The sequence below is a fragment of the Corvus hawaiiensis genome, chromosome 12 (genome assembly GCF_020740725.1).
Source record: "Corvus hawaiiensis isolate bCorHaw1 chromosome 12, bCorHaw1.pri.cur, whole genome shotgun sequence".
In the NCBI taxonomy this organism is placed as follows: domain Eukaryota; kingdom Metazoa; phylum Chordata; class Aves; order Passeriformes; family Corvidae; genus Corvus; species Corvus hawaiiensis.
Window position 1 is genome coordinate 21,075,957 of NC_063224.1, and position 18,330 is coordinate 21,094,286.

At 37.4% G+C, this 18,330-nt stretch overlaps 3 protein-coding genes across 5 annotated transcripts in view; 1 reads left to right on the forward strand and 2 right to left on the reverse strand.

Annotated features, from left to right (window-relative positions):
* GPATCH1 (G-patch domain containing 1) lies at positions 1-14,898 on the reverse strand. 2 transcript variants are annotated; one of them, XM_048316510.1, is made up of 20 exons: positions 14,790-14,898; positions 13,616-13,750; positions 13,249-13,334; positions 12,703-12,863; positions 12,267-12,364; positions 12,075-12,133; positions 11,501-11,746; positions 10,568-10,715; positions 9,751-9,830; positions 8,530-8,734; positions 7,642-7,929; positions 5,700-5,878; positions 5,306-5,433; positions 4,903-5,036; positions 4,404-4,573; positions 3,532-3,739; positions 2,713-2,814; positions 2,128-2,246; positions 1,464-1,609; positions 1-314 (listed from the first exon to the last, which is right to left on the reverse strand). In XM_048316510.1, the coding sequence occupies exons 1-20, from the start codon at positions 14,863-14,865 to the stop codon at positions 293-295; spliced, it is 2,790 nt and encodes a 929-aa protein (XP_048172467.1). In that variant the 5' UTR covers positions 14,866-14,898; the 3' UTR covers positions 1-292. The 2 variants fall into 2 exon arrangements, with proteins under 2 accessions (XP_048172467.1, XP_048172466.1); XM_048316509.1 differs by having other exon boundaries at positions 3,532-3,742.
* A 539-nt stretch (positions 14,899-15,437) lies between these two features.
* Positions 15,438-18,330, reverse strand: part of FAAP24 (FA core complex associated protein 24) — a 39,886-nt gene continuing 36,993 nt past the window's right edge. For both annotated transcript variants that reach the window (XM_048316531.1, XM_048316530.1), the window contains 3 exons: positions 18,013-18,161; positions 16,651-16,872; positions 15,438-15,687 (listed from right to left, as the gene is read on the reverse strand). The gene's annotated coding sequence lies outside the window, so the exon portion shown is untranslated. The remainder of the gene's footprint in view (positions 15,688-16,650; positions 16,873-18,012; positions 18,162-18,330) is intronic.
* The window catches only part of RHPN2 (rhophilin Rho GTPase binding protein 2), a 34,610-nt gene continuing 31,960 nt past the window's right edge, over positions 15,681-18,330 (forward strand). The window contains exon 1 of the mRNA XM_048316521.1: positions 15,681-15,943. The gene's annotated coding sequence lies outside the window, so the exon portion shown is untranslated. The remainder of the gene's footprint in view (positions 15,944-18,330) is intronic.

The window sequence follows — 18,330 nt, forward strand, 5'->3', positions numbered from 1 at the left end:
TTATTTGCAATAATAAAGTTTATTAAAATGCTTTGTTTAATTAATTAAAACAGAGCCTGCAGTATTTCAGATTATTATGCCCAGAAAGGGGTCTTTTCAATGTTCTACAATCCATACATCTGGAACTCATGAAACATCATAAAATAAACATATGCACATTTACTTTCAAAGAAATTCAATATGAATACTGTATCTATAGTGCTTCACATTATACACCACTGATCTACCATCACAGAGGAGATCAAAAATTTGAGATCAAGTCACACAATACTGAAGAAAGCAAGAGAGCTCTTCAATACTGAAGTTGTTTTAACCTAAAAAGGAAGGAAAAAAAAGTCACACTAAACAGTCACACACCACATTAAGAACATTTCATTACTCGAGCAGTTTCTTAAACCTTAGTTTCAGAGAGAGATCTGAGTTACATTAGTTAAAAACATTTTCTCAGTGATGAGACACGCAAATGTGAAGATTCCAAAACAACTGTTTGTACAAAGAAGTCTATTTTGTGCAAAATGCATAATAACACATTTTAGCTATTCAGAAATCCAAGTAGTAGATTGTTTTTTTAATAAGAAAACACCAATGCATAACTGACACTCAGTTCCAAAGGAATGGAAGGCAGAGCCCTTTCTAATGCCGGTTGGTACATCCATTCTACTCCACACCTCAACCCCAATCACTCTGCCATTAGACCAGAGGGATGTGGTATTCAAGAAATACCTTGACACCTCTCCTTCAGCTAGTAAGAGACATTAAACAGATGCCAATATAGCAACTGTTCCACATGGGACGTGTTTGAAGCTGACTGATCTGCATCAGACACAGTTACGTTTGTTCCTACCTTACTTGAAGCATGTAAGCAAAATATTGTGAACTGTGCTCTTCTGATTTTCACATTTATGTTAGCACTATCTTCAAGTCTCTAGTTTATAAAAATGTAATGGCAGTCTAAATTTAGAAGACATGTACATGACTCAAGCATTGTTCTGCTTGCTTCACTGTCCCTTGCTGAAGCGCAGACTAGCTTAAGCATTGGTGCCACACAACAGATCTCTCTGAATGGAATCTTAGCACACAATGTTTCTTCAATGTTCCCAAGTAAACAGAAGTACATAAATGAAAATATGAATCTCCACCTGCACTTGTTCTATTTAAAATTCCGATTCAAAATACCATCCAAAAATATCAATCATCTTTAAGTATAATGTCCATTAGCCCTACTAGGGCTGTGTATATGGTGGCCTTTACCTTAAGAGGCTATCCTAGAATTAATTACCCTCTAGATTAAAACGTCTAATATTTGTACTCTTTCCTCACTAAGTGAGCAATATTTTACCTTCATAAAGAAACTGGCTTATTCACATTTGCTGCAAATAGGTTCACTAGAATGACAACTCATAAATTGATGCTTTAATTATTCACTGCAAAGTTTGAAGTGTTAAAGTAACCTTTCTGCTTACCTTCTTAGAAGTTCTTTAGGCGACAAGCCTGTGGTATCCATATCACTAAGGCTGTCACTGCTATCTGTAGTGTCTGAGCTGCTGTCTTTTTCTGGTTTTTTATTCTTGTGTTTTCCTTTGTTTTTCTGCTTCTTATGCTTCTTTTTCTGTAAAAAGAAGAGAAATAATCCTTTATCTCCTTGTGAAAGACTTGGATTTTTCAGAATGTCAACAAAAGACAAAAGTTTATTTCAGTATGGACCCAAAGCTTAACTGAAACAGAACACTTATCAATGACTCTTTTCCACTACTCAGACTGAGCTAAAAAAAAAAAAAAAAAAGATAAACCAAAATTCATTTAATCCAAGCACTCAACTCCCCCTAAAATAGAAGTTTTATTACAGTTACTTGTATATAAGCCATGAATGCAATTCCCAGAATATGCCTGACATCTTCCACATAGAACATGAAACTACCCACAATACCATACCTGTAGTCACGTATGTATATATGGAAAAACCAGCATCATAGCAGGATAATTCTCTGGTTTCAAAACATTAGAGAAATTCTGTTGCTTACATTCTAGTCCCGGTGTATATATTTTTTTTCTAAACCAAGCATAAATAATAAAACATTTTGAAAGGCAGATCAAAGAATCAACAAGTCAAAAATCAGTATTTAATACCTTTTCCTTTTTGCGTTTTTTCTTAGTCTTGTGCCTCTCTCTGATTTTCCTATGTTTTTCTTTCCTACTAGGTCCAGGAAAAGTTGGTGGCACCACTGTTTGTTGCTGCCAAGTAGTGCCTAAAGTACAAAGCAAATGCATAAAGAATAAAAAAAAAAAAAGACCAAAGAAGGGTAATTTGGTTATTACATTCTGTATTACTTTTAACCTAATATAATAGTTAAACAAACAAAACCCCTAAGCTTTAGAAAGGAAATTACATGTCTAAAACTCCTAACTGCAACATCTCTATTGTAATTAAATGCCTTTGCAATCTGTTACAAAGTGAAATTGCTATATTTTCACATCAAGTTTTTATCACTGCCTCTACAGACTTGAAACAAAACTGGTACACAGGCAAAGAGGTTCCTGTTGGTGGGTCATAGCATGGCAACAAAACGTTTGCTGATGGCTGTTTGACATAACACACACATTTAAGAGATAGAATGCCTACTCAGAAATGCCTTTTTTAAAGAGAGGTTATCATATATTTTATATACAATTTCAATGTGCAGAATTTACACTCTAGATGCTTACAGAACCTACCAGAAGAAAAAGCTGGTGGCAACTTTGGTCCGAATTCCTCTGTTGCATCCAGTTCCTCCTTTGAAGTAGGCAACGAAGAATCAGTTGTAGCAGTCACACTCTCTATGAGAAAACCAAAACTTGCTATATTTGAAAGGCAAATAAGGAAATACTTTTTCCAAGAAGTGTTAAAGAAAGTTCAAGGAGGCTTTCAAAAAACCTTTAAGAAAGCAAACTGATCAGCATCCTCTATGTCTATGGACTGCTTTGGCCAACTGGGTAGCTGACATTCTGAAACATGTCGACACACTGTGGGTATTTTTTCTTTTAAATCAAAATTTACCTTTTAGACTATACAATTATTAATTAAATTATTATCAGTGCATTTGTTTGCTTCCATTTTGTAACACAGTACTATTTTTCCACTACTCAGAATGAATAAAAAACTCCATGAGATGTGTAAGGTTAATAAACACTGAAAGTTAAATGTCAATAGAACCAACTGGGACAGTAAGTGGACAAAGTATTTTCATTTTAAGCATGTTCTTACACTAGATGTTTTGTTCCCCCTCACTGTATAATAGGCATATTGCATACAGCAGTTTGCTTGTAAGATCTACACAAAAGGTATGTGGCAATGCTAATAACACTGTAACATGCAAGGCCTTATGCAGTGCTGTATTATTCACATTTTCTACATGGCCAGCTCCGTCAATCTCAGATGATCTGCACAGGAGCATCACATTGTGCTAAGAGTCCAAGAATGCGTGATTCAAAAACGAAACTTTTACAAGGTATTTATTTTATGCTGCATGAAAATGAACATCTATTAAGTATTACCTTGTACATTAGAGGAAGAACTGTCTGGTACATCAACTTGCTTGGTGGTTTCTGACTCTCTTTCTGAAGTAGTTGGTTGCTGTTCTTCATCACTCTCTTCTTCAGAGGAAGATGATTTTTCATCTGAGGAGCTCACAAAGATGGCCTTAAATAAGTCCATGGGTGGTCGCCCGCTTTCTTCCTCCTGATTCTTATCTTCATTAGCTACCTGCTAAATAGCATCATAACAGACTGTATTTAAACACTAAAGAAACTAACAATCTCTCTCTCATAAGGAATAACTTCAAGCATGCTGACAGGTATTTACAAAACATTTGGATGGCACAATAGCTGCGAAATAAATCTTAGTCCCAAATAGTAAAGCTCTGAAACACTGCAGAACTAAGCCAGTGTCCTGTAAAAGTAGTGCAGTTTGTGATGACAGATCCCCAGATATTATAAATTCTAATTCATTAATTCAAAGTTCAATTATATAATACTAAATTTAAGCAAAAGGAAAACATCACCTTTCTCCGCAAAACATGCACTCTCCTCTATGGAAAGGAGAAATAAATACATTCTGTGCCTGTGAGCAGAGTGGTGGTAAAGTCACTGAATTAAGTTCCCAGACTACTGAGCTACATTTTTTCTTCTTTTAAGCTCTACTTCAGGTATAATCAGATCTGCAGTCCTTGTAAGCTGCAAACATCTTGCATCCCAGATTTATAACCTCAAAATTCTTCAAAGTGCCATCTCATGCCTTTGCTCATCCTGAGCTAGCTCTTGTGCACACTGACCTGTATTAAATCAATTCATATACTGACCCATCTTATTTCTGGGTTGTCAAGGTTTACAGCAATTCCCTTTAAGTACAAATCCTATTGTACACTCACCGGAGTGGGAAGAGGTTCACTTGTCCCAGTTCCACATTCTTCTGTTATTGGCACTGGTGGCTGCTGATGAACATCAGCTTTTGATCTAGCAAGACTAATGAATTCACTGATAGAATCTTTCTTCTCCTTCTCTTTATCTGACACATCCCACCTTGAAGGTTTCTTTGGTTCTAAAACATCCAAAATATTCAAATCATCTGCATGCCAAATTGTTCTGCATTTCATGGCCTACTTGATTTTAAATTACTCTGCTTCTTCAGTCTGACATTTTTAAAATCTTTCTAATGAATACTTGACCTATAAATGTCTTCCAGGTAGAAGAAATTAGCATTATATCACTAACTTCAGTTTTTATGTCCGTGAATTTTTATTTTCAATTTCTTTGTTTTGGTTTTTTAAATGAAAAAAAATCACATGGCTAGGTTCTCAATGAAAAAGATGCTTTTTCTGTACTATTATCTCATGTATAGCTAAATTAGTAAAGTAACAACAAACTTACTGTTGAGACTGTTACTCTCTTGGATCTTTTCGTTTGTTGCTTGAGTTACAGATGTGGTGGGCTCAGGCACAGTTAAGAAATTAAAAACAGAATACTTGTCTCGTTTCACTTTTGGTAAACCCACTACAGAAGAACTAGAGGGAAATAAAAGTGTTTGCTGATTATTGTTTTCAACACAGAAAAGTCCTCAAATTATCTACAACAAGCTGAAGCACCTACAGTACTCCTTCAAATGCATGCTATTTTATCAGAGGTCACCATATTTCATGATGCAAATAAAAATATTAGGCAGTTCTGTATTCCCTTATAATACAAGAAAACATCAAGCCAGATTTTCCACAAGCAAATGAAAAACTCAGAATTTTAAAAAAAGTGTTAAAAATGTAAGTATCAATTATCTTACTCAGGATATGGATCACGAACATTAAATCTTTTACACAGCAGCTTATCAGGATGCCATTCAAACTTGTCTCTTGTGAGTTTGCCAAACATCTTCATCTTCACAGCTGTTTCCTTATCATCAATATCATTCTGAAAAAGGTCAAACATTTATAGCTGCTAAATAAGTAACAACTTAATGAACTGCTGTAAGACTTAAGAACAGGACAAAGCCATAAATATTTAAATGCTGTTTAACAAATCACTACTCCGTATGCACCGAGCGTTTTCAAAAGCTGCTAAACAAAAGGGCAATAAAATAGCAACATATCTACCTAACAGTTTAAAAGAAAAACAGTGTCAGGGCTAAGGCAACAACTGCAGCTCCAGTGTATTAAAAGACTGTAAACAGCATATACCTCTTGGTCTCGGGGAACTTCAACTTTGTCAACATCATCTTCATACTTGGCCCGGGTAAATCTGGATGACAGTGTTGAATTTGAGGATCTGTAGAACATCGCTGCACGAAAGAACTCCTCCTGTTCTCTTCCTCGCTCCCATTCTGACATATTCGGGTCTAAAAAGCGCTCCAATGTATCTATTGTAAGATAGGGAGAGAAATGCTTAGCAGAGATTACAGCTTACTTCACGTCAACACTTTTCAAACAAAAAATAAGGTAATAAGCAAACATCCTTGCAAATATTTAATGTGTATTTAGCATAAGGGTAGTATTAATCTCAACTGTGTTAATCCCTGATAAATGGAGGTAGTTTTTCAAGACAGCAAGAATGACAGCATTTGCCAAATCCAAAATGGATATTTTAAATAATTTTACTTGTAAAACTGATTCCTTACTCATTGCCCTCTAAAGAATGTTCAAAATACTTAACGGGTTTCACAGGTGATTAAAACAAAAAGTATAATCCAAAGCTTCATCAATAAATAAAATACAGAATGAAAGAGTTTACGCCTGGCTAGGCTTTGGTAACTTTTAAGGGGCTTTCTGGTACATAAAGTGCCCACTGATAAATACAGAGTTTGGACACAGGTTTACAGCAACAGGTTCACTTTTTCTCCCAGAAGGAAGAGGAAATAATACCAGCCACGCAAATACACTCACAGTAGAACAGACCTTTGACCATTCCAGTTATTTATACATTCCTACATTTTCATCATTATGACTCAGGAGGCATTTAGAGTCATATAGTCATAATTGAGAATACTCGATTTTACCCAGGGAAAATCCCAGTCCTGAACAGAGGAACTATGGGTTCAAAGCTCAAGTAGTGTGTCCCAATGCGGCAACCAGAAGAGGCTACTGACCAGAAAATATTTATTTTATATAATGAAAAGGATTTCTAAAAAAACCCCCAAAAAACCCCAAACCACAACTAAAACAACAAACCCAGGTTTTCTACCTATCACTATGTGCTTTCCTCCGTCAAATTTTCCTGGTGCCCATCTTCTTCTTCCCCAATAGCCCCTGTGTACTTCAAAATTTGAAAAAAAACCCCAACCCCTTTTTTTTTAAAGTTTATTTCAAGGCAATCTAGAGTCATGAGCTGATGATGAACTCCCTAGATCAATTTCAGCTTTTTATGCCTTACAGAAAAATCACAGTACTGGAAAACTCACCACAAGGCATCGCCAGTACCTGGTTTAATCTCAGATACACCACAGTATAATTTAATAGCAAAAACCTAAACAAAATGGAAGGAGACTGAAACAGCATGAAAAGAGGTGATGAAGGAGATTGGATTTTTTTTGGTTTTGAGTAAGAACTCTGCATGTATGCTGTGTTTTTACAGTCATAAATTTTTCTGAGAAGAACATAAGTGACAGCAGAAGTTTGAGTATCCAAATGACATATAATACAAGCTCTGACAAGTGTGAAATACTTCATTCACTTTAGGGTCCTTATCTCCCCCTGGTGCAGAGTGTATGGGGTTTCTTTTGATTCTACTGTTACCCAATCATCTTTCTGCCTTTATATGATCTGTCAGTTTAACTCCTCAAAGGGAAAGAAACTAAAGGAAAAGGCTTGTTCCACTAACCAAAGCTGAAGTAAGGGAAATCCAGGAAATGAAGTAGAACTTAACTTCTGCTACATTGTAGAAGTATGAAATGTAATGCCTAAAATCAAGACTTTCTGACAATTGAGTAACAGAGCAGTTTTCCTGAAATCAACATGACTAAGTATCAGTAAAAAAAATCTGTTAACATTGGTCCTAAAAGAAGTAAAGGGAGAAATGCTGTGGAATTAAGGAAGAGAACTCATAGTGAATATAAAATGCATTGGGACAAAAAGAAAAAAACAAACGGGGAGGGGGAGAAAAAAAATTAAGCAAGCAATATTTCACCTTTTTCTCCTTTTTGAAGACTTTTCACAAAATTTTCATATCTTTTTTGTTTTTCGGGATTTTTTGCAAATGGTTTGAAGTCACTAGAACCAGCATTTGCTAACTGTCCCCCCAGCAGCATTTGCCATTTGTGAGCAGCATCTTCTGAAGAGGCTGGCTGGAATCTGTTTTTTGGTGACTGCTGAGACACTATTTTTGCTTTCATTTGTTGTTCAGATGCTTGTTTAATTTCTTTGAGTCTTTCTCTATCTTTCTCAGACAGATATTCCAAAATAGAAGGAGCTGGACCTAAAGCAGAAAGAAAGCAGTAAAAGATAAATAGAAATGAAAAATTACTAGAACTATTTCTTCCCCTTTAGCAGAGGAAAAAATCCTTACCACATGCGTATACAGTCAGATAAAATGCTCTTAAGCAGAAATTAAAAATAAAATGGCATACATGGCAGATAAAAATTTGGCCACTATTACATCTTTTATGCTATTTACATATAACTTAATAAAGTTTGCTATTGTAGATACAAATGTGAGCCACAGTTACAAATTATCTTTTTAGTATATTTGAATGTATTTCAGTGAAACCTCATTTTACAGAAAAAATCCTCACAGCCTAGGATATTCAAAAAAGGCCACAACCCCCTCCACCCCCAAAACAAAACAAAATCCAACACATAGTTTTTGTCTTTAAGTAAATGAAAATACAGACAGCTATGTCAACAATTCAACTGCTGAGATCAAACTGAACAATGGAATGGTATTCTTGCTATGGTAACTAGATTTGATATATTTATGTTAGAAAATAAGCATTCAAGGCCAGACCAAATTATTACTGTTCTATAAACAAAAGGGGACCTGGAACACAAGCAAAAATACGGTCACGAATCTCAGTACCTTTCAGCTCAGTCTCTCCTAGCTGTTCCCTCCTCTGAGCTGCATTCAAAGCATGCCTGCTTTGCTGTGCTGGATCACTCTCCAGTTTCCCAGTCGATTCCTCCAATGTCTTCTGTAAATGGCAGTTTTCATTCCCAGCTATTATCACAGGTCGAAAGTAATGGACTGGTCTGTAATTTCGTGGCAGGCTGGGCGGTGGATAAACCTGGGGGGGAAAGGGGCAACAAAACAAAAAAATCCACTGAGGGAGACAACTTTGTATGCAATAACTATTGTGTTTCAGAAAAAGTCAGTTCAACCTAAGAATTCCTCAATTTACATCTTAGCAGTAAAAACAAATCGTACAAGCTACCAATTCCTTTAGACCCTGTCAGTAAGCGGCCCTGTAATACAAACTCTGGGAACAAACACATTGACAATATATTGTCAACTATGAAAAAATAGGAAAACACGCACATTAAGTGACAGAAAAATTAACAAGAGTCTTAAGATGCACTGCTTTTATTTGAGAAAATACCTCTTAACATTGCTTACTATTTTTTTTAACTGAAGTCAAATGATTTAATCAATTAATTGGACTACTGAGTACTTCTGTACTTACTATATTTTTACGTCTTTCAAAGTGTTTTTCCCCACATTCTTCATATAAGCTGTTACTTCAAAGGTTCTCCTGTGTTCCCTATACAATGCAATTTTATATACCACACAAATATTCTTCCTTTGAAAGAGGATACTGTCATACAATTTATACATACAATTCATACAAATATGTATGGCATGAATTATATCAACTTGAAGACAGGACTCAGAAATTAAATTGTCACCAAAATAGCAAAGCAGACAAAGCATGAGGCCTAATTCTTACAGAAAACTGAATGTTACATATCAAAGATCTAGAACCAAAATATGTAATTTTTTTTATTTTGCAGTTTAATTAAACCATTCCTCCAACTTTATGGCAAGTAGCAGTGAATAGTCTGGAAGGCACTTGTTCAAAGCCAGTACACAGGCAAGGTTTAAATACCTTCAGGAGTCTGATAAATTTTAGGTTTTTCTGTTGAACAGCCCCCAATGCTACAATTTTGTTCATTCAGCAATTTTTACTGCTGACCAGAACATTTATTTCTAAGAACAGAAAAACACCGAGAAGTAGTAGAGTCTGCACAGTTCACATGATGAATGATGCTATTCTTAATACATAAAACATCACTATCTGCTTACCTTGATTGGAGCTGATGATTTTGATGCCAAGGAAAAACCATCCAGGATTTTTCCTATATATTTAAATTCTCTTTCAGGCCCTACAAAATGATCACAAAGTTGGTCAATATTTGAAACATGCATGTTAGGCAATTCTTTTTTTTCCTGAATATTTTCCATTTGTCACTGTCTATTATGAGTTATAATTGTAGTTCGTTGTTTTCACCACCTTTCATTTAAAATTAAGGGTTCTGATTCTGGATTAGTATTATACGAGTAAAAACTGCTACCAGAGTGATTGCTGCAAGTTGAACATGGTTTATAGTGAAGCAACAGTGTCCATACTGTGCACAGCAAACACCAGCAGTGCCATTCATGTGTACAGCCAACATGAACAGGTTCCCCAGAAATTACTACAGTATTTCATGCACTTAAGTGGTGCAGTAAAAATAAAGTGGTACCAAGATAGAATTTGCAAAAATTATCTGAAAATACAGAAGTTTATCTAAAAAAAAAGGTTCTCTTTTCAAGGGCTGGATCATATTTTGTAACTGTCGTTCACCATCATTTGTTTTCTTCAGTGAAACCGAATGCTGTATCTCGCAAAGCAGCAATATTGTCCTTTTGAAATTATGCTTTGAGGGTTTAATCTGCACTGGGATTAGTGGAGGACTTTGGAAATTATTTCTGTAATTGAACACTTCAACACAGAAGGAGGACTAGTTGAATTTTCAGATATCAAGGCTGAAAATTAAAATACATAGCAAATAGAGACTACATTTGTGGGTTTTTTCCCCCCATATTACACTCACTCTTTAAACAGAACCACAGTTCTTACTTTTTTTGGATTTATACTGTTTCGGTGCTGTCCAGCCATACAAGCCATCTCCAGGCTCCTCATCCTTTAGAACTGTATCATATTTTGACAGTGTGTCAGTTGCATAAATATCATCATCTTCTTCCTCTAAAGCTCCTACACCAAAAGCCTAAAATATATATTTTAAGTGAGAATTTGAAAGTGTAAAAGTATTTTTAAGTCACGTATCAGAACACATCTGCATGTGCATCTATTCAACTATATAAAATCTACAGTACAAATATATATACACTGGGAAAAGCGTAGTTTCACCACAAAAATTGAGGTGGAAAAAAAAACCACACCTTAGTGAGCACAAAAGCAAACACATTCCACTCCCTTGGCAGAGAGGGACAGCAAGTTTGGTCTGTACAGGACAGGGACAGCAGACTAGTTCTAGTAAAATAACATGTGCAATCTGACTAACACCAGGTTAAGTTCTCAAAAGGAAAAAAATATGTCAGTTAACATGGAAATTAAACAAGTAGAATTCCCAGAAAACATAAACTGACAGTGCTTCTAGATAAGAACTACAAATACCCTGGAGCAACACAAAACCTCTCTAGCTGACAGATACAGCATTACTGAAAGTACAATACACAAAACCATAAACTAAATCATACTGACTATTAGTTTTATCTAATCGAAGTAACACAAGATGTTTTTCCATCCAGCTACTCAGAGTCAGGTATTTTTTAGAGTTGTCTTTTATAGTTTCAATAAGTGAAGGCATTTGAGAGTTCTAAGGATTTTTCCACATCTTCAAAGTAAATTCTAAAAAATCCTATTCTCAAACCACACTTAACATTTTTTACAATAATACTACAATGACTAGGAGCTTTTCACGTAAGAAAAAACAAAATTATTTGGATTTTACTGCACTAATCATAAAACACATTAAAAAAATGTCCTCACCTGACCTGTAATACCTAGTTTTCTTCCTTTACTGTGTCTCAGATCACCAAGTAAATTGCTTGTTTCCTCAGAACCACCTGTGAAAAGATTCAGGTGCTCTCTTCCAGATACACCAAACAAAGCTTGTGAGGGGTCCAAACCCTTATAGCCAAGTCCATGGACATTGTCCTTTGGAGTTAAATCTACAGGCATTACATCTTTCGGTGCAAACGTCACATTCTCTGGCTGGAATTCATCCTCTTCATCCTTGTATAAAATAAAAGTTTATAAGAGCAAATATGACTAAAAGTTCTGTATGTTGAGCTTATACAACATTCAGTTAACATGAGCCTAGGCAAGTCTGCATTTCCTGAATTGTATATGAACTATACCTGCTTACGTAGCAAAAGAAGAAATTTAGATATTAAAACCTTTCTTCACATTAAACATAAAAAGTATTTATAAACACTTTTAAGAAGATTTGAAAATGCATTTTTCAATACTGTTCAAGGACACTGAAGAAGTTGTTTTGTTTTTTTATATGTTATCACATATTCTTACATAAGTCAACAAACCAATTGTGCCTGTTCAATACCTCAGAAGCTTCAGACAGTCCAGGTGGTAATGCACAACCATATATTTTCACTGTAGGATCTGTAAGAGACATCGTAACACCACACTACATCAATAAAAGGAGAAAGTTGAAATCAACTTTCTAATCATTCTACTAATATTAACTTTCTACTAACAAGACAGTTAATTAGCTCAGGAACTTCCCTGAACTTACCAGGTTTCTGTCTGCATGGCTTTCTTTTGACTCGTGGTCCAATACCTTGTCCTTCTTTCCAGCCCATTTTTCGTAACAGTTCAACCCCAACTGTTATTCTACAAAGAAAACAAAAGGAAGCAAAACCCAAAATTACTTCAAACCACACCTTTATTATTTGTTGATAAATAATATACCTATATAATATTTGAACTTGTTTTTATATCCCACTTTAAAATCAAATCTGAATGTATTAATATTTGCATACACACTCCCATTTATAAATGTTTACGTGGTACCAGTCTGCACATTCAAGGTGGAGGCCACATAGGAAATGTAACACTGCAGGATCTTCCAGTCTCTCACAATTACTGTGATCAAACATTACTTTTCTAAGCAGTACAACACTTTTAAGTGAAAGGAACTGTTTGGCAAACTTTTATGTAAATTTACTTACTTAGATGGTCCTATTAAATCATCAAATGCAGTGATTCCTGGAATGGGAGCAATTACTCCTGCAATCTGTCTAGCTTTCTCCTTTATTCTGTCTTTAGCTTTAGATGCAAAATCATCTGTAGTTGTAATATCTTTTGGTGCTATCCCAAACTCACCAAGATCCTGGAAATATACACAAAATGAAAACATTTAGATTAAACATCCCTCAAATTCTTACTTACTGTAATAGTAAAGTAATGAAAATGGCACATAACGTTGATATTGGCTAATTTTCTCAAGCTACTTATACAGTAGTTTTTTCAATAGCTTTAGTGGAAATATCTTAAACCGCTTCAAAAGCATTTGCATTTTCTGATAAAGTGAAAGGGTTGAGTTCTGGTTTTATTATTTAACACTGACATTACAGGAGCTTCTTAAGTGAACCCGTGAAACCATCTATATGACCTAGTAGTATAACACCGTGTACAAGAAGTAATTTTAAAGTTACTTCAATTTTTGCTGTTATGGCAACTATTTACACAAGTTTTCGATTCCTTTCTAAATTTACCTCTTCATCCATGAAGTCTTCTGGTCCAAGAATGGTTCTGTCTGCTCTCTTCTGCCGTGATGACACAAAAGCTGAAGGTGTCCATCCTTTAAAGAAGATAAATATTTAAGTAAGGTACTTAAGGCAACATGGTATTTGAAAACAATCCAAATATTTCAACCTTACATCTTAAGTATACATCAAAGAACATTTGTAAAATTACAGTCCAAAGACTCAAGGAGAAATAACTTCAGCAATACTGTCTCAACTGTTCACAGTATAAGGAATAGCAGGAACAAAAATGCTTAATGACAGTTAATTTGCTTTCACTAATGTGAAAATATGGTTCTCAATTTAACCATTCCCAGAAGACAGCAAAATATCTAACCTTCCTTTGTGCCAACAGTGTTAAAGTAACCAGCTGAAAAGCCACCAGTAAATGCTCCATGGAAACGCTGGTATCGTCCCTTTGCATCTTTAACAGTCTGCTCTTGAAGAGGAACTGGCTTTTTAATTCGTTCACCTACAATGAAATAAACCAAGAAAGTAAGACACAATTTTACATGAAAAAGAGACTTCCCCCTTCCTCCAGAAGCCGTTCCTTCAAGTAAGAACAGGATCAAACGCTAGCCACCCTGAAGTGGAAAGCATCAGCAGTTTACATTTATTTCCACCGCACTGTAACTATTTGTATACACCCTTGATGCACATCGCTAAAGGAAAAGCATGAAGCATTCACATCAAAACTCTTAATTCTACTGACTTCTGAGAACATTGGGGGTTTTTTCTGTGAAAGGACAGTTTTAGTTTTTAGGTGTGCAAAATCTCTGGCAGGATTTCTTCAGTAATTGTTTGAGAAATTACACATCAAAAGTGTCTAAACTAAAACAAAACATAAAAGCCACAGACTTTGACATAAACATTTTCCCCTTTTTAACAATATTTCTTGAATAAAGTGGCACCGACTTGGGAGTCACAACTGTACATTAGTCCTTCAACGACGCCCTGTTCATGTCATCAAGATAAGCATCGGACGGTCAGATTAGCATAACTACTGCGTACACTCGAACTTTTATACTTGAACTATAGTGTCTGGGTGTTTTTGGTTTTGGTTTTTTGTTTGTTTGGGGTTTTTTGAGGCTTGGGGAAAGCACAAAAGCAAAGACTGGCACCCGGCTCCACCCAGTGCAGCGCCGCCACAACCCGGGGGTACCCCAGCCCCACCCGCAAACCGCTCTAGTGCCGAGGCCTTTCCCACTCCGCTGCCAGGCGGCTCGCCCTGTGTCGGGCCAGATCCTCTCCCAGGGCAGCACGGCTGCCGAGAAAGGCCCCACGCCCCGCGGCAGCAGGAGGAAGGGGAAGCAGGTCTGCGCTGAGCCTACACGCCGCAGTTCCCCAAAGTAAGGGATGGAGGGCCTTCAGCCGCGAACCGGACCGGACCGCGCAGGCCCTTCGGGATACCCTGGCCCCAGCGCCTCACGCCGGGCCGCTCCCCAGTGCTCGCCACAACGATTGACGAAAGGACGGAGGAGGAACAAACGAACCTCCCGGGGATCCCTTACCCTCCTGCAGAGGCTGCAGCGCGCTTCCATAGCTCACCAAATCCTCCTCCTCGCTGTCGCTGCTCTCCGCCGCCATCTTACCCGACGGTGGCCGCCTGGCTCGCGGCGGCATCACAAGCGGGAGGCGGGGCCGCCCCGCGCCCGGCACCTCCCGCCTCCGAGAGCGGCCGCTGCGCCCGATCGGCGCCCGTCAGCCCCGGGGCCCCGCCGGACGGACGGGAGCGGCGGCATCGCCGAGCGCCCTGGAACCCTTCAGCGCCTCTCGGCCTCATCGCGGCATTGGGCCTGCCCGCCGGGCACAGCGCGGTCCTGCGGGCCCCTCTCGGTCCCCCCTCCTGCGGGGAGCGACGGTAAAGCGGGGAGGGCACGGCGGGGGCCGGACCGTGTCCCGGCCGCGCGGGTCCCTCCAGCGCAACCGTGTTTGGCTGAAAAATTCCCAGCCCCAGCGGTCTGGGAGCTCTGCGGAGCTGCCGTGTGCGGCTCCACATCCGTGGTCCGATGGTTGTCTGGTGTCTTTAAAAATTACCAACGCCACATAATGTCAAACTCTCGGTCATCAGTAGCCATGCGATACTCCCTCGAATCATCGAGTGCACCAGATAGATCAGGCCCCCGCGGACTCAGGGCTAGGAAAAGGGCAGCAACGACTCTGAGAAACAGATTTTATTTAAATCAAGGTGTAAAGCGGACTCCATCCTGAATCAAAATCGAGGGAGTTGTGGATTTCATTGTACTCTTAACCAAATACATGTCAAAATTTGCCTAACCACGTTGTTTTACGAGCTGTTCAAGAAGAATTTGCACAGAAATCAGGGCAGAAGTCAGAGAGTTCAAACCTTCCTTCAAAGAGCTTCACCCCTGAACGCTTTCAGGTATCTCTGTACCTCCTTGGGAAGTCCTGTATCGAGAGAGAAACGTTTACTGAATGTATTTTGTACAAAGACCAGTATTCACCAGTAGGACCCAAGTGTTCAAAATTTGGATTTTAATTTCCAGTGTTACCTCTTCCCCCCAAAAAAAACAAACAAAAAAGAAACACTGCAATTTGTGCTGAAGATTCTATCAATCCACAACGTTTGTAAGTATCACCAGTTTCTTTGAAATCCTTGAAAGTAAATCAAAACAGAGTCTTCAGAGATTCCTGCCCTTAACAGGTAAGACTTCTGTATATTTTCTATTTCTGTTCATTTGTATTCATAGAATTGGTTTCTTTCAAAGTGAAACTACTGGAGTTTCATGTGATTTCAGGTTTCCATAGGAAATATTTACACGGTTCCGTGCGAATAGGGAGTACTCTGTTTCATTTAGGTCTAATTCACTTAGAAACAATAGAGTGGAAGCCACAGACGACACGTATCGATGAGCATTATCTTTTCTCATCATTACTAAGCACTTAGCTAGAACATACAGTGGCAAAATGAGTTGTTAGTGTGTTTGCTGTTTCTGTTTGTTTAGGAAATAATTGTTCCTGAATAGTCGATACTATGTGACTTTGACTTAACACACCGGTTTAAATAAACCTTTTTTACACAATGTTAACAGAAAATCTTTTGAGCGTTTTGTCTGATGAATTCAAAGAGTTGGGGTAATCAAATACTGAAGCTTTTTTCCCCATTTTTTGCATCCCAGTGGTATTTCCTTCTCCATGGTAAACTCTCTCGTTTACAATTATTAAACCAGGTGACAATTGCTATTTGTTGCTGTTAAGTAAGACAATAACTCCAATGTCTTCTTTTTTAATTGCAATGAAACTAAAATATTAGTAGAACTGAATCGCTTATGTTTAAAATAATTTTTTATAGAAATTTGTCTGGTGAAAAAAACCCCAACAGTCTGCATTTTTTAATGAAAGGTCACATACTTGCCAGTGGATGTAAGGCTGAAATTGAGTCCTAAAGCCATAGGTGGACTTCAGGCTTTTGTTTTCCAATACATAGTTTTCCACATCTGTTTCTGTACTGGTTCATCAAAAAGATCAGGCATAGAAGTGTCTTGCTATGTCTTTTGTTGTGTTATTTAAAACCACTTCTTCAAATAGATTTGTTGCTTAGTTGTAAGTCATGCGAGTCACTGGAACTTCAGACTAAAATTGGTATAATCGATGTATAAAACAAAAAAGCAAAAACTTGATTCATTTAAAGGCTTTTTAAACCACATTAAAGAAAGAAAACAAAAATATAAGTACAGGAAGTATAAAAATCCCATCTTTTTACAAACGAACAACAAAAAGAGACAAACTAATCTCTGCGTTATCTTGCATTCAATGGGAATGTTTCCCTGAATATTCCTCCTGACAACTCAGGGCTGTCGTATCAGTTGACAAAACAGTCACCTGAAGGTCAGCCCCTGGGGCATTGCTTTAGCTTCTCCAAAGTGCTACTTTAATTTTTTAAAGGATTGGAAAAAAAAAGAGATAACACATATTGTTCTTAAATACACAGACTTTCATCTATCGATCTCAGTTAAAGGCAAGGCATTAGCTGGGAAAAGTGGGGATGATTTTGCCCATGTTTCGTCTCAGTTTCCACATAAACTGCAATGTCTTGTTTCCATTGTGATTTCATAGTAGAATAGGCAACGTGTATTAGTTATTTAATAGTAAATGGGATTTTTTTCAGTGAAGATAATGCTGCAGTTGATACATGCAGTTAATACCGCTAAGGTGAAGAAGCAACAGTGGAGCGCTGCACCTACAGTAAATCATATTGTGGTTATCCAAAGCCCTGATACTGAGTTTGTGTACCATTTGCATATCATTTTACTGTTGCTCAGTAAATTTCTTGGCAAGGAAATCTTCTACACCATCTTGTAAATTTGTGACAGTGTCAAAGCATATTCACATCACTGCTACTACTGTGCCTCATGCCCTATTTTTGCAATTTGCAATCTTTTTTTTTTTTTTTTTCTCCCCACAAATACTATTTGGAAAGAGAGTGGGAAAAAAATCGACCTATGATCACCTTTTCTCACTCCTCACCTAGTATTTGCCTACAGTAGGCAGACATTTGCTTCATTAAGAACTGCAATCTTCAGAAATAAAAGACTATACTAACTCAACTGAATCACTGCAGTGAAATTTATTGACATAAAGCAACAGGCTGTCAGGGTTACTGATAAAATCTTTTTGTCTTTCCGATCAGAATCTAGATTTAATATTCAAAGCCACCAACAATAAGAACTGAAATGTGTAGCCATCTGTCAGGTTCAGAATTCAAAAACCTACCTTGAGAAACAGCAGGAGTTGATGCATACTTCTCCCTTCATACAGTATAACTCTAAGGTGCTTTTGCTGGTAAGCCTCTGGGTCTCTCTGGGACAAAAGATGTCTTGTAGGCACCTGCTACCACCATGTAGCCAAAAGGTCTGTAAAATCTGAGATAAGAAACATTGTCTCACCAGAGAGCAGCCAGATTCCTATCTTGGGTATGGAACAGTGCATCAACAAGTACCCCGGCAGGAAATTAAATTCCCAAACTGGGACTATTTCGTAGCGGCCAAAGAGAAGATTATTGATGGGATTTCATATATTCACATAGTTTTT